This window comes from Protomyctophum parallelum (genome assembly GCF_964188405.1).
Source record: "Protomyctophum parallelum genome assembly, chromosome: 10".
Taxonomy (NCBI): domain Eukaryota; kingdom Metazoa; phylum Chordata; class Actinopteri; order Myctophiformes; family Myctophidae; genus Protomyctophum; species Protomyctophum parallelum.
In genome coordinates, this window is record NC_139704.1 from 23,903,258 (window position 1) to 23,919,903 (window position 16,646).

Sequence of the window (16,646 nt, forward strand, 5' to 3'; positions counted from 1 at the left end):
ATGTAGAAATACTCTGTTACAAGTAGGCCTAGTCCGGAATTCAAAAAGTACAAAAGTATTGGCATCAAACTGTATTTAATCTACCAAAAGTAAAAAATAAGTATGCCTATTGCATACGCCTGTAAGGTCGTTGAGGCTAGGGCAGGTGCTATGGCAAGTGCTATCGTCTAAGATGGAGTCTGAAGAGGTGGTGATGGTACTCAAACTATTTAATTTCAAGGACCCCCAAACCTCTGAGAGTCCACAAATGCAACCAAATGGACCCTTAACGGGTCCAGTTTGGTTCCATTTGTAATCTCTCAGAGTTACACGGCCGTACGAGGGCCATTTGGAACCCACTAAAGGACACTTTGAGACCCACTGGTGCTGCAGAGTGTTTCCAGTGAGCCATAGCAGCACCCCATTAGTATCATCGGGAACACCTGTGAAGGAAGTATAGGGAAGGGAAGTTTCCAAAATGGCGTGTGTGCATAGAGCCCATTACGACCGACCGACCGACCGACTGGCCGGCCGGCAGACAGGTTAAAAGTTCACAAGGCTAAAAGGTGAGACCCAGCAGAACAGCAGGTGTGTAATTATCATGACCCCTCCTCCGTTCCCTCCGGGAAACATCAAACTAGAGATCTGCATTTTATCCAGTTTCCTGTGATGTCCAGTGTCTCTTATCACAATGCCTCTTAGAGTTGTTGTTGCTGTTGTTTATTTGTATGATTAGTTGCGACCGAAGGTCGCAGTTAACTAATAACGCAGCTGGTATAATTATGACTATGTCATCAATTCTTGGTTTTTTATGTCTCTTATTGTTTGGTATTTTGCATCCTCCGTGTGGCTCTTGCCATTGAAACCGTTCCCGTCTCTGAACAAAAAAAAAAAATTATCCCGCCTTATCTTGTGGATGTTTTGAATAAGCAAACACAGATGGACGTTTTGAAGAAGCAAACACCGATGGCAATCTGCAGGAATTTCCTGCAAAGCTGTAAACGTTTGCTGAGTGTACCCCGTGTCATCTTTACAAATCGTGTTTGTGTCAGCTGGAAACCTCATATGCCCAAAAAACAGCATTGCGCATCTTTTCTATGGTTAGATTAGAGTTAGATTATTGTTAAACATCTGCATTACTGAATTTACAAGAATTCTACACAATTAGAGAATGTAGAATAATTGTTATTTTGATCAATGTTTGCCTGTTATCTTGCCTGTTATCTCTTTTAAAGGTACCAACATCAACACAGCATGTTATCTTATACAACAAAATATTCTTTCGTTTTGGGTCTGAGAGGCTAAATTTTATCAAACGGTGGTCCGTGGCTCAAATGATGAAAAAAATTATGGACCTTGAAAGTAGGGTGTTAATTTACGAAAACATTTAATAAAATTAAAGTTTGACTATGGAGATAAGAGGTTTCTTCCCTGCATTTGTGGACAACAGCCAGCATGCTGGTAGCAGAGCAACATGTCCTCCTAACCACGTAAGTAACTGCAAGTACATTTACTTTACTACTACAATTTGATTTCTTATTTCCAATTTTCAATAATTTTACCTCTACTCCACTACATCTCAGAGGCAAACTTTATACTTTTACTCAGCTACAATTATTTGCAAATGTAGATTTTGATTATTGTCCCTGACAAATACAATATATAGTAATTTGGGGGTCCTTGACCTGAAACTGTTTGAGAACCATTTGTTAAAAAAAACTAAACATTAGGCCTATAGGCAGCAAGCCAAAATAAGCAACTACACTTAAGAAACAAGCCCCCGCACCCCCCCCCCAAAAAAACGCAACCCGCAACTACCAATATTTACAAGTGACTTTATAGTAAAGAAAAACAAAGCAATGGCGGACCAGTCCTCGCCATGTATGCCAACATACATTCCTGCTGCAAAGCACATGGATCCGACGCCTATCTATCTGTCAGGGAGGTGAGTAATTCCTCCCGTCACAAAAGATGGGAGCTAAACGGAAAGAAAACAACCAACTCTGGCATTCCAGAGTTATGCCTCCCGAGCGCATTGCATCTGCACGGAAAAATGTAATGGCTTTGTACTGAAGGAGTCGGCGTGGAAAAGTACACAGCGGGCTCTCTCTGTCACACACACACACACACACACGCACGGACACACGCAAGCACACAGGCACGCACGCACGCCCGCACACGCACGCACGCACGCAAGCACACACACACACACACACACACACACACACACACACACACACACACACACACACACACACACACACAGGCAGGGCAGCGCTCTGTTCCGCTCGGTGAGGCAAGCCCAGGTGTGCCTAGAGATTTTGTGACCACACATTATTGTTGTTGCAACATGTACAGTGCAACTATACAAATTTGTTTCATTATTATGTTGTTTTTTTTATTCATTTTAATACTATATCAATAGTGTGTACTAATTTCCCTAATAGTGTGCACTAATTTCCCAATACAGTGGCAATTTTTTGTTATTTTTTTTGTTGCCAAAGCTGTAATCCTGGGCTCTACTCTCCCTCTGAGCTCAGAACCGAGCTCATGCTTCCTTCAATGCATGAGGAGTGAGCAGGCCGCCTGACAGGAGGGTTTCCCCTGGTACAGGACGTAGCACGTGTGAGGAACACGTTACATTCCCATATTTTTGGGCAGCAGTAGCAGGACTGAGCATAATTTGTGAAATGTAGCGATGTGTGTCCACTCGTTGCACTGAGATAGATCGAAGGCGGAGACACGTTAACACTTTAGTTTAAGGGCTTTAAATTGTTTAATCCAGCGTAGTAGTTCCAGTGACCCCCCCAGAAGCGAAGATTTCAGTTAAAAATGCTCCGAAAGGATATATTTTCAAAGCTTTTCGCCACATTTTCACGTTTAAAAAAAATGGCAGATTTACAAGCTCGTAGCACGGCACTCGGTGCCTCGCTATGCGCTTGTAGATCTGCTATTTTTCAATAGCTAAAGTATAACATCAGGCTTAAAACACCAAAAGGGGTTCCCACCCAGAATGGGTGAAAGGGAATGGCAGCCGATTCCGACTCTCCGATTGGTTTTTATTAATTATAGTAAGGGGTCAACTGTATGAGGGTTTTAAAGCATGTCAAACCCAGGACTTAACTCTTGTTATGTTATGACCATAACATGCACCCCCCCCCCCCCCCCCCCCCTCCCCATAAAACACAGGGATGATTCATTGTACTTGGCCAACGGCGGACGTCCTTAAGTCCCCGAGCATGAGCGCAGCACACGGAGATTTTTTACAAAGGTGAGCGTGTACTACTCCAAACGAGCGTCGTAAAGTATCCGCTTTCATTTTTTCCCTCTCCCATCGGCCTCTAAATGATTGATTAGTTTATTTGATGAACGAATTAACTTCATGTGTGTGTGTGTGTGTGTGTGTGTGTGTGTGTGTGTGTGTGTGTGTGTGTGTGTGTGTGTGTGTGTGCGTGCGTGTGTGTGTGGGAGAAACTAATGACATCAGCCTGAAAACACACAGAGACCAGGCAGGGCTGCGTGTACTGTACAACAAGCACCTTGTACAGTAAAGCATGCCTCATTTTATGAAAGCATACAGTAAACCAGGCGTGTGTGTGTGTGTGTGTGTGTGTGTGTGTGTGTGTGTGTGTGTGTGTGTGTGTGTGTGTGTGTGTGTGTTTTGTGAGGGTAGAAGAGGTCATGGAAAGGCAAATCATCATTAAGCTGTCACACACACTGCAAACGTTCCAAGTGTATATGCGTACGTACGTACGTGCGTGCGTGTATATGTGTATGTGTGTGTGTGTGTGTGTGTGTGTGTGTGTGTGTGTGTGTGTTCGTTCGTGCGTGCGTGCGTGCGTGCGTGCGTGCGTGCGTGCGTGCGTGCGTGCGTGTGTGTGTGTGCGTGTGCTCGCGTGTGTATGTGTGTACAGTATGTGTGTCAGTGGTGGAAAGAAGTACTCAAATGTTTTACTTAAGTAAAAGTATCAATACTGCAATATAGAAATACTCCCTGTCAAGTAAAAGTCCAGGAGTAAATGTACAAAAGTATTGGCATAAAAATTTACTTACACTTAAAGTATGAATTTCAACTTTTCAAATGTATAAAAAATCTTTTGAAAATAGCAGATCTTTAAGCTCACAATGTGTCGTGATGCAACGCATTGTGAGCTTGTAGATCGGGCACTTATTTTCAAATGGTCAAAATGTATATAGTGCTGAAGTGGTTAACACGTTGATTGAGATCCTTAGATTGGCCAGAATGGCAGGGAAGATCATGCGTAGGTATGTCTACACTAACACCTCCGATCACCTCCCAGGTCATCTTTGAGCAGGCCACCATTGGACAAGTACAGGGGCCCTGTACTGCTTACTGCCCTATCAGAGAGCGCCAAATTAAATCTCACCTGTTGTGGCCTGTTATATAGAAAGGAGATATACCATCTAATCAAAACTGGATTCACCTTAATCTCAGATAATTTACGAAGAAGAATGTCTGGATGGATTGCATTAAAAGCTGAGCTAAAATCAACAAAGAGAAGTCTTGCATATGTTTCAGCTCCCTCTTTTAACTGAAGAAGACAACAAAATCTATATTTTAAACCTTGTTTTCTGCTTAGTTTTTTAATATACCATTTGGTTCCATTCATACTGTACACCCTCAGAGGTCCTACAAATCTCACTCATTTGGCTGAGGGAACTGACTGACTCCCAGCTACCGGTCAGTCACAAACCGTGACGTCCTCTTGCTCGTATTATGGTTGTATTCATCCCACATCGGTGCTTTCATCCTCCTTTCTCTATAGTCTAGTCTATCCTGACTCTGCACCCCCCCCCCCCCCCTTCCCAACATCCTCCTCAGAGTGGTGAGTTAGCAGCTATAGTGAACCTGAGGTAAGCACTATTTGATACACTGAGGTTTCCCCCCCTCAGAGTGGTGAGTTAGAAGCTATAGTGAACCTGAGGTAAGCACTATTTGATACACTGAGGTTTCCCCCCCTCAGAATGGTGAGTTAGAAGCTATAGTGAACCTGAGGTAAGCACTATTTGATACACTGAGGTTTCCCCCCCTCAGAATGGGAGATCTCTGAGTGAGCCAGATTCGCTGTGCAAAACCAGCCACCAGTGGTGGTAAGTAACCATGTACACTTAATACTAAGTACTGTACAATTTTGAAGTATTTGTACTTTTAAGTATTTCCTATTTCCAAACGTTTGCTTCTGCTCCACTACATTTCTTTTTACTCTTTCTCCACAACATTTATTTGAAAAGTTTAGTTACTAGTATTACTTTGTAGATTTTGATTATTATTACAAAACTTACATTTGTATACACTTGAAACGGGACATTCTGCACAATGAGTACTTTTACTTTTGGTACTTTAAGTACATTTTGATGCCAATACTTTTGTAATTTTACAAAGTACATTTTGAATTCCGTATTGATACTTTTACTGAAGTAAAACATTTGAGTACTTTTTCCACCACTGCCAGGCCAGCCACAGACCAGAGAAAGAAAGAGAGATAGGAGGGAGAGAGAGAGAGATAAAGAGAGAGAGAGAGAGAGAGAGAGAGAGAGAGAGAGAGAGAATTCTCGTTTCTAGAACAATTGGCTCATTGTATCAAGCGAGGGGTAACGAGGGAGAAAGTAGGGAGTGCTGTAAACAAAGATAATATCACTGTGCCGGCAGAAATAGACACCCACCTTTTAAATGCCAACGCAAAGACACGCTAAACATTCTTAAACAACTGTTATAATAGACACCCACCTTTTAAATGCCAACGCAAAGACACACTAAACATTTTTAAACAAATCCAGCGATAGTTCATTGAGACACGGAAGGCAGAAGGTTTATAATCTAATCTCCCCTTCATTCTCTATCGGTGATTAATTCTGTTCTTTTAAATCAGCTGTCTCTCTCCATGTCAACTCCCCTCACTCTCATTGTCTGCCAGCTAACTCACTCACTCCCACATTCAATCAGGTGTCCTTTTAAGCAGTTACTACCCTGTCCTCAGTCTTCACTCTGTGTCTCTGTTGTTCAGATGAAAGCGTTAAAAGTTCCTCCACCTCCCCGGCCTCCTCCCTGTGGCAATAGTTCTGTAATGGGTGATTCTGTGATTATAATGTGTTTTATGGATTGTATTATGATCATCTGATATATATGTTTAGTATCTGTGGTATATGGAATGCATTGAAAGTTATGTTGATGATGTAATGTCTTCATGTTATGCTCTGCTCTGGGGTTTGTTGTTGATATCAGAGCTGCGTCTCGGTGCACAGATAATCTGAGATATCAAATGTGATATGATATCATATGATATGATATCACATGAGCAGAGCCACACCGCCATACTAAATGCAATAGCTTTGCAATAAATGGTTAATGGTCATTCTGAGCTGAAGTGTTTCAATTAACTGTTATAATAGCCACCCACCTTTTAAATAGCAAACGCAAAGACACCCTAAACATTCTTAAACAACTGTTAATTCCAAACTAAGAAGATCTGACAACAGTCTACCTTTGTTTTGGGTTTTTTACCTGCACTTTGAAATCACACGATGCCAGCCGAGAAATATGGATTAGGCCTGTTCACATGCAGTAATGGAAGAAGTACTCAGATTTCTTCCTGTATTCAAAATTTACTTTAGTAAAAGTAAAAGTACTTAATACAAAATAGAAGATATACTCATTATGAATGGTCCATTTCACTATAAAAACAATAATCTAAATCTTTTCAAAACCAGCTCACATTGGATATAAACTTATAACAGAGTTGTTAGAAGTAAAAGTCCGGAATTCAAGTACCAAAATTAAAAGTACTCATTATGCAGAATGTCCCATTTCAAGTTTTCAAATGTATAAAGATCTATTGGAAATAGCAGATCTATACAAGCTTACAATGCATCGCATTACGACACATTGTGAGCTTGTAGATTGGATATTTTTCAATCCCAACATATACATAGGGCTGATGTGGTTAATATATCATGCTTTGTAAAAATAGCCAAAATCTACAAAGTACTGTAACTAGTAACTAAAGGTTTCAAATAAATGTAGTCGAGTAGAAGTACAATATTTGCCTCTGAGATGCAGTGAAGTAGAAGTAAAAGAACCGAAAACTGGAAATACCTCAAAATTGTACTTAAGTACAGCCCTTGAGTAAACATAATTAGTTACTTTCCAGTTTCCACCACTGCTTACGCTGATACGCTGCCATGTTTTACACTCTAATAAAAGCTAATTGGAGGAAAGAGAAGCACCATGGGTCTCCATTCAGAACACAAAACCAAACACATAAAGCACCTTACCCATGGTTTAGCCCCGGGCGTCCCATCAAACCTGTTACTTTCACTGCAGCCCTGTGGCGACAAATCTCAGCGTGCAACAAACCGCGCTAGCTGCAGTCAGAGTTCCATGCTAATTGGCATGACTGTCGGGCATGTATGCGTATGAGTAAAGGTAATTATGTCTTGCATTACATAATTACATACATTGCTGTACATTTATTGACCCGACTCTGTAAATATACCGATGTCGTTGGCAGAAACCTCCTATCTCCATATCCATGTAACTTTTTGTGGGTTTTTTTGGTGTGTGTGTGTTGTTTTTTTGGTGTGTGTGGTTTTTTTTAGTGTGTGTGTCTGTGTGTGTGTTGTTTTTTTGGTGTGTGTGTGTGTTGTTTTTTTTTGGTGTGTGTGTGTGTGTGTGTGTGTTCTTTTTTGTTAATCAACGCCCTATTTGTATACTAACTAGAGCGTCACACAAAAGCAATCAAAAGTAGCAGATCCGCAACCTCGAAGCAGCGCATTTCGAGCTTGTAGATCTGCTACTTTTGATTGCTTTTGAATTTCTAATCCCGAAAAGTAACAGTTTTGCACATAATGGTGAGGTTTCCACCCGGCAGAGACTGTATGCTTTTTTTCCCGACCTCTTCAGACTCTTGTGCAAAACGTTGTTGCTGTTGGGGCAGAAGTCTCACATCTCCATATTTCATCTTTTTATGTCCCCCCCCCCGCCCCGTAAATCATCAAATCAATGCCCTTCACTTCATCACAAAAGAGCACCAGACAAGAGCAGCTCACAAAGCATCGCAATCTGTTAAAAACTGTTTTGGACGTACAACCGCAACAAAAACCTACACGGGATACATACAGGCACAGAGCTTCTCCAAGACACATCTGGCACGAAGCAACAAAAGATTTGTGCGCGCACGTGTGTGTGTGTGTGTGTGTGTGTGTGTGTGTGTGTGTGTGTGCACACGTATGATAGCAAGAGAGAGAGAGAATCTTTGAACCACTCCCCCTGTTGAAAAGATCAAAGGCGCTCTCTCAACCACAAGAACACACCCACACAGCCTCACTGCTACCACAAACATGAGAGTGTCAGGCCCTGCAGGGAACAGCAAGTAAGATGGCTATATGTTATGGCTCTTTCAAACCACAAGAACGTAGTGAGCCGTGCTGTGCCATGCCATGAAAGCATATTTCAACGGTTTCTGGGTTTGTTTTCCATTATGCTATACAGCTCGGTTTCAGATAAGGTTCTTAGAACCTAATTTGGTAGCCTACTGACCCTGAGCTCTATCATTTTCGCTTCCACCATGAGTTTTGTTCTCACGGTGTACGGTCGTACCTCCCCCCTTTGTAGTTCTGGTTATAATACGAACGTAAACATAGAACTTCACATGGTTCTAGAGAGTTTCAGGTTATTGTCACAAGATATTACACGACCCTCTCTCCTTTGTTCTGTTTGTGTTTGACTCTGAGGAGGACGCAAGTGGACAGTCACTTCTGCAAAACAATTAACACGTGCAGACCAGTCGAGTGCTCCAGTATATTTTATTTGGGTAGTCTAGTCTCTCCTGAAGTGCCCAGGTATTATTCTCTCTGATTTAAGTTGTCCCTGTTGAGCACCAACAAGCCCTTGTACCTTCAACTGGCCGTAGGGCGTTGGACTTCTGTTTGTAGCTAGAGCGACCTGCCTGTGGCAGTGCTACAGTACTAAACTAGCGACGCCAGAGTCAACGTGGTACAAAATGTGGACAGAAAAGCAGCTGAGTGGCGTTCAACACACCTGGCAGCTCTGCGTGGTTTAACTAGTGTTGACGGCTGCTTAGGCAGAGCTCATGGCTATGCCACAGTTTTGGGTGTGAGATTAAGTGCACGCGTTGGCGCATCATGAAAAAAGGCTCTTTAATGCTTGAAGTGTTTGAAGGTTTTGTGGAGGCCAGGATGAAGCGAGGGGGAAGGTAGAGTCAAATGGATCTCTTCCACTACAAAGCCATCACCTCACCTTGTCGGACATCTTCTACACGAGCACAATTGGACCGTGTTCCTTACAGTTCCAATTGCACACTCTTATGAGTTAGAAATTAAAAAGTTTGAGAACCATTGTACACCTGTGGAAGTATAGGAAGAGTTATTCTGTGTGCATATTATGGCCAAAGCGGATGTTGTTCCTACCTCTGCAGAAGTTTTGCTCGTCTGCTGTGAATCCTGGGGTGCAGCGTACGGGCCTGGGGACGCCAGGTCCAGGCCGCGGTGTGCGGCTGGGCTGGGCGGGGGCGATGGGTGGCATGGGAACGATGGGTGGCATGGGGGCGATGGGTGGCATGGGGTCTGGCGCCGACACCTGCTGGTCCACGAAGATCTGGGCGTTCTGGGGGAGGCACAGGTAGCCGCCGAAGTGGTTGATGCACTTCATGCCCCCTTTACACGCATCGTCCACTATGGCACACTCGTCAATGTCTGGCATGACAAGAGAACGCCCGTCATCAGGAGACAAGGAGAAAGGGAAGGGACGAAAGAAAGAAAGAAAGAAAGAAAGAAAGAAAGAAAGAAAGAAAGAAAAGAGGCGGATCTTGTGACTCAAAAAACACGGACAAAATAAGTATCCTAGATATCTAATATCATTATTATGCATTAAGGACAACACAGTTGTCCCATTGTTCTTACCTCTACACTGCTGTCGTACTGGGTCATACTCGTATCCATCAGTACACTGAAAAACAAACGTTGAAATAATGAAACTACCAAACCGCCTGTGAAATAATAACATTAGAGATCCGGAATAATTCCTCCAATTGAGAACTTACACAAGAATATAGACACTTCTAGTGTTATCTCAAGTATTGTGTTTTGTGTCAAAAGTCTCTTTAAATTATAGTACCTTACAGTAAGGAAGATTATTTTTTATCTCACATACAGTAAGGGGCTTACTGTAAAGGAGATAACATGAAGATGAAATGATTTCTTAACTGTATAGTAGATGAAATGAGTTCACTTAGAGATGAAACGATTCCCTTACTACTGTATAGGAGAAACATGGTTATCTTTGCTGTATAGGAGATGCAATGAATGATCTTACTGTATATGAGATGGGTTCCTCAGCCTCCTGGGATAGGACATGGGTGAAGACAGCACACAGACACACGCAGATCCCCAGCATTTCGCTAAAACTTCGGAGCTGAACTGTGCAGAGAGAGAGGCAGACACACAGAGAGAGAGAGAGAGAGAGAGAGAGAGAGGAGAGAGAGTGTTAAAAGCCAGAGTGGATAGAGAGAGCACGCAAGATCATTTTTCCTTGACAGCCCTACACGTTTTAATACCAGTTATTACATCACTGATGGAATTGCTGAACGAGTCCGAACGTCTCCCCCCGTGGCTGGCGTTGATGTTGACGTTGGCACCGCTCCAGCGTAAATCTGCGACTTCAGTGAGTGAAGTGTTTTTCTGCCCTGTTTTTCTCCAAAAGGATTAATGCGTAATGCGCGTAAAGATCCCACTGCGTAAACACACTCTGTCGTGCACGTGCGCGCGCGTGTGTGTGTGTGTGTGTGTGTCAGTCAGTGAGGGGGGGGGGGGAATGTTGGTCATCATCATCATCACCCAGCCCAGTCATGCAAAAGAACAGAATAGTGTTTAACGGTTATTAAAATAATAAACATGCAACAGGTGATAATCCTGCATATGAGTACATTCTTTACCTGAATGATGATTTTCCTCTTTTTTGTGTATATTTGTAGTACGTCTTTATTATGTTCCCGTCGGACCCTGATATGTAAACAAGTCATAGTGCTTCTTCTGTTTGTTTTGTTATCCTCGTAGCTGTATTGATGTATTGTTGTATTGACCTGCATGTGCTTTCGTTTGAACTGCACACATAATTCTACAAACTGTGAATAAAATGTTCAAATCAAACCAGACCATTGCATCATACAACAACCACTCAATCTTGATGCAGTCTTATAACAACAGTAAACTGAACCAATAAATTGCCTCTGCACTGTACCTACAGTTGGACCATGCACTCTCTTTTCCATCTATTCTGCTTCACCAAAAAGCAGATCTACAAGCTCACAATGCCTCCCTGTCGACTTTTATGCATGGCTGTTGCTCATGCATGCTAGGGGGGTTGTTGTCACCTATGCTATAGGGGTAAGAGCATGCACAAACACACACACACACACACACACACATGGGTGGTATTATACCTGCACACACACACACACACACACACACACACACACACACACACAAACACGGGTGGTATTATACCTGCGTTATCTGCCTCTCCAGTCGTTGTAGATGACATGTCGCCTACCTATACTTGTCTTTATTGCAAAAGCATGCGGTAGTTTTGGGTGGTCTTCTTTTACTCCGCTATAAACGGTGTGTTGTGTGTGTGTGTGTGTGTGTGTGTGTGTGTGTGTGTGTGTGTGTGTGTGTGTGTGTGTTCGACGAGAGAGAGAAAGAGAGAGAGAGAGCCTGCTCGCTGCGCAGCTCTTCTGCTGAACATGCGGTCGGAATGTTGGGGGCGGCGTGTGTGTGTGTGTGTGTGTGTGTGTGTGTGTGTGTGTGTGTGTGTGTGTGTGTGTGTGTGTGTGTGGCGCGCGCACGTACCGTAGCACAGGTTGTTAACTTGTTGCGCGGGCACGGAGGAGGAATAATCAGGATTCAGGACGGGAGGATTCTTTCTCGCATGCTGCGTGTGTGTTTGCGTGCGTGTCCATGGATGCACACTGTGCAAGTGCGTCCCATCAGTAACCCACAGAAGTGGCTCCCTCTATAGACTGCTCACCGTCTAGCCCCATATGTGCCCTCTCCTCTCCCTACGCTCCGAGCGTACTGGGGCTACTCACCGTCATGTAATTACCATTTAGGCTAATAATGCATTTATGTATTATGTGTACAAATATAGCTGTTAATAACAGCTATTCTTATCCAGACTCCAGAGTGCATTATTTTACAATAAGCAAGTTAAATACAAACATCAAATACAGTGGTGTAGATTAAGTGATTGATTGATTGATTGATTGATTGATTGATTGATTGATTGATTGATTGATTGATTGATTGATTGATTGATTAACAGATTGGAGAATTACAGTACATTTCAACTCAACTTTTTTTAACTGCATGTGGACGAGACCATAAAGGCTTTACACTTGTTTACAATAGGGTCCACCGTCCACCGTGTTCAATTCATCATAACATTTAGAGACCAAATATAGGCTACACTATAGCCAAAAACAGGAAATGATCAGTAACTAAGTATACTGTCAAATGTTGAGGCATCTGCACTTTACTTGATCATTTCCAAAACTTTTACTTCAACTCCACACCTCATCTCAAATCCTAATATTGTACTTTTACTCCACTACATTAGGCTACTATAGTTACTTTGTAGATTTAGATTGGAAATCATAACCATGTCAGCCCTATAGATATATATAATATATACACTTCGGCCATTTGAAAATAGCATATTTACAAGCTAACAATGCGTCGTGAGCTTGTAGATCGGCTATTTTCAAAAGTATTTTTATTTTTATTTTTTTTACATATTTTGAACTTGTGAAATGGTACATTCTGCAATATGAATACTTTTACTTGCAGTACTTTATAAAGTACGCCGATGCTTTTGTACATTTTAGGAATTCTAGCCTATAACAGACACTGCAGTATTGATACGTTCGAGTAACATTTGAGTACTTTTTCCACCACTGATCAAATGCCCCAGAAAACAGTAGTTCCCAAATTAACCTTTTCATGTCAAGGACCCCCAAATTGACACTAATTAGCCCTGCGGACTCCCATATGAAAGGATATGCCTACAGGGACCCCATAATAAGAGAATATGTTTTATGGCTCTAGCAGTGATTCTTTACCCGTTGAATTTCAAGGACCCCCATTTGACATGCATAATAGTCTACCGACCCCCATTTAATGGCATTTCTATCTCTGGGACCCCAATTTATATTGTAAAATCAATGGTAATTTAACTCTGAGTCCATTTAGTTCCATTTGCACACTCTCAGAGTTACAGACCCATAAGGGTCCATTTGGTTCCAAACATCATTTAGCTGGGGACCCCCTGGAACTACCTCAAGGACCCCTGGAGGTCCCCAGACCCCACTTTGGGAACCACTGCCATAAACTATTGGACGATCACAGATAGGAACCAAGAACCTATAGCATCAGTCTAAAGTAATAAACCTTCTTGATTTTTATTTATTTTGTTTCCTTTATTAACTTCTTTAATTTAAATTTATTCAGGGGAAGGGTAAATGCTCTTAATCCAGAGTGATTTACAGTAAGCAAGAACAAAACATGTTCATCAAATATAGGCCTACATAAAGAATAGTCATCAAGAATCATACGTACAGTACTGTATAAGCTAAGAACCTAACAGCGGAATGAATATCTATATAATGAAACTATAATGCGTATACACTGTAGAGTGCTATGTCTACATAAAATGCTATTAAGTTACGTAAATTGAGTCTTTGCATACGCCTGTAAGGTCATCGAGGCTACGGCAAGTGGCAAGTGCTACGGGCTAAAATGGAACTATGAAGAGGTTTATACTAGACTCAATGTAGCTATACAGATTATTGATTGTTTTGATATTCTTTATTCTACTGTCAGACTGATGATAGGTTCTTGGTTTACTTATGATTCTATATAGATATATAGATCATAGATGACTATTTCTATGCATTTGATGTATTACCATACTGCAATATAGAAATACTCTTACAAGTAAAAGTAAAAAATTCTATGTACTTGAGTAAAAATACAACAGTATTGGCATAAAAATGTGGCCTAATTAAGGCACCAAAAGTAAAAGTACTCATTATGCAGAATGTCCCATTTAAAAAATTCAAATGTATACAAATCTTTAGAAAACAGCAGATCTACATAAGCTCACAATGCGTCACATTGCAAGACATTGTGATCTTGTAGGTCGGCTATTTTCAAATGGCCAAAATGGAGTGGTAAATGCAGGTTTTGTAATAATAATCAAAATCTACAAAGTAACTATTTTCAAATACATGTAGTAGGCCTATACACTATTTGGACCCGACTCACCCGAGATGTGGTGGAGTAGAAGTAAAAGTATTGGAAAAGTATACTCCAGTAAAAAGTGAAAGTACCTCAAAATGTTACTTATGTACTTGAGAAAATGTACTTGGTTACTTTCCGGGTCCAGAGCTTCATGGTGTTTACAAGATGCCTGAACGCTTCATGAACATCTGCTGGGCTTGGCATGGCTCCGGTTATTCCTTCCCCCACGGGGTGAAGACAGGGCAACTTAAGTGTGTGTTTCCTATTACTATACTTGCAAGGACCAGTTAATGTAAATATATGTAACTATATAGTATATACTGTAGTTTTACCAGTTGTATTGATTTTACCAGTTGTATTGCTGAGATGTTCTATTTTCATGTTTTTCTTTAAGTAACAAAATAATAGATGCTTGCGTTGTTGTAGTAGTAAATACATTGTGTTGAAAAGTAATAATACTAGTGAATGTTACATTGGTAAAAGAGGGGTAGGAGTTTAATACGTTTTATACTTCATCCTATTCCTTTTCAGACATTGTTGTTTCTTTTGTTGTTTTAATGTATTTGTTTTCAATTAATGTTCGAAATATATAGGGGTTGGAATTAGCGACACGTTGTAGATCATTTAGCTTACGATTAAAAGTAATCTTAACCACGAGGTTCCCACAAGTATAGTAATACAAACCTGTGTGTGTGTGTGCGTGTGCGTGCGTGTGTGTGTGTGTGTGTGTGTGTGTGTGTGTGTGTGTGTGTGTGTGTGTGTGTGTGTGTGTGTGTGTGTGTGTGTGTGTGTGTGTGTGTGTGTGTGTGTGTGTGTGTGTGTGTGTGTGTGTGTGTGTGTGCGCGCGCGTGCATGCGTGCGTGCGTGGATGCGTGTGTGTCAGCAGCTTGTTGACAGGAGCGATATGGGGATGGACTTGGCACCTGTTCCTCCAGTTGGGTGGGGGGGAGAGGGGGGTCTTGCACAGTGGCCAGAATGAGCAGAGGAACTGAAAACCACAGGGCAAGTTTTTGTTAAAAGTTGTTATTCTATGCCCAGCTTTCCGGGTTTGTGTAAACACAAACATTGGTTTGTGATTGGCTGATAACCCAACGATGATTTGATTGGCTGAGCAAAGTACATATTGAAGATAAAAGTGAGGGCAGAAAAGTGACATTTGTGATGATTTGATTGGCTGAGCACGGAATGTGACGTATGAAGATGTATGATGATAAGAGCACCCCTCACTTCACACTTGGTGGTGGCTGAGTGTTTGTTCGTATAGGGGCGGCAGTGGGTCAGGGGTAGTGGCTGGTAGTGTTTGTTCAGTATAGGGGCGTTCAGTGGGTGGTGGTTGGTAGTGTTTGTTCAGTATAGGGGCGTTCAGTGGGTAGTGGCTGGTAGTGTTTGTTCAGTATAGGGGCGTTCAGTGGGTGGTGGCTGGTAGTGTTTGTTCAGTATAGGGGCGTTCAGTGGGTGGTGGCTGGTAGTGTTTGTTCAGTATAGGGGCGTTCAGTGGGTGGTGGCTGGTAGTGTTTGTTCAGTATAGGGGCGTTCAGTGGATGGTGGCTGGTAGTGTTTGTTCAGTATAGGGGCGTTCAGTGAGTGTCAAAAAACACTTTGTTTGAAATAGACACTCATGCTTTCCAAGGTGTGATTTGGGCTGGGCGGAGGAGTAGAACTAAGGCCCTAAACGTCCTCTCTGGGGACAAAATGTTGCGTATAACGGAAGATAAAGGACAAGTTTTTGTTTTTTTTCTTTTGTAGATTTTCCATGTTCTTTTGATGCTCGCTTTGATTGTAGTATATGTGTCAAACTTTAATTTTTTATAAGGAACATGCCATGGATACTGTTCATTCAAGTGCTGTGGATGATATAAAACATTTGAAAAGGGAAGGGTGACTGCTGTTTAATTCTCAACTGTTTGGTATTTTATCATGTCATTGTCTATATACATAGATTCATGAATCCACTTGCTGACCGGCTGTCGGTATTGAGCAAATCCTTTTATAGGGGTTTATATGTGACCCTACCATTAACATCCTATATAAGGCAATAATCTTTTTCCATTATGCTTTAAGTAGTATGTGACATGTCAAACTAGGGGTTTTTCATGATTCTGAATCCATTCCAAGCATTAGTTTTGCACAAAAACACTCCTTGGGCTAAAATCGGCCATAGCCACTTGCCAAAATGTGCCCAAAATGTTCTGACACATTTGTCATGACGGCTATGGCCGTTTTTAGCCCAAGGAGTGTTTTTTGTGCAAAACTAATGCTTGGAATGGATTCAGAATCATGAAAAACCCTATAGTTTGAGTTTGACATGTCAAGTGCTACTTAAAGCCAAATGA

At 41.8% G+C, this 16,646-nt stretch overlaps 1 protein-coding gene across 4 annotated transcripts in view; it reads right to left on the reverse strand.

Moving 5' to 3' along the window:
* Positions 1 to 11,882, reverse strand: part of efemp1 (EGF containing fibulin extracellular matrix protein 1) — a 28,762-nt gene extending 16,880 nt beyond the window's left edge. Inside the window, exons 1-4 of one of the 4 annotated variants that reach the window (XM_083775616.1) lie at positions 11,866 to 11,882; positions 10,331 to 10,434; positions 9,919 to 9,964; positions 9,427 to 9,711 (exon numbers count right to left, since the gene is read on the reverse strand). In XM_083775616.1, coding sequence (XP_083631742.1) covers positions 9,427 to 9,711; positions 9,919 to 9,964; positions 10,331 to 10,411 — 412 coding nt within the window. In that variant the 5' untranslated portion in view covers positions 10,412 to 10,434; positions 11,866 to 11,882. Of the gene's footprint in view, positions 1 to 9,426; positions 9,712 to 9,918; positions 9,965 to 10,330; positions 10,435 to 10,581; positions 10,697 to 10,949; positions 10,992 to 11,520; positions 11,641 to 11,865 lie in introns of those variants that run through there. The other 3 variants (XM_083775615.1, XM_083775618.1, XM_083775617.1) reach the window with 3 other exon arrangements.
* Positions 11,883 to 16,646: the final 4,764 nt, after the last annotated feature.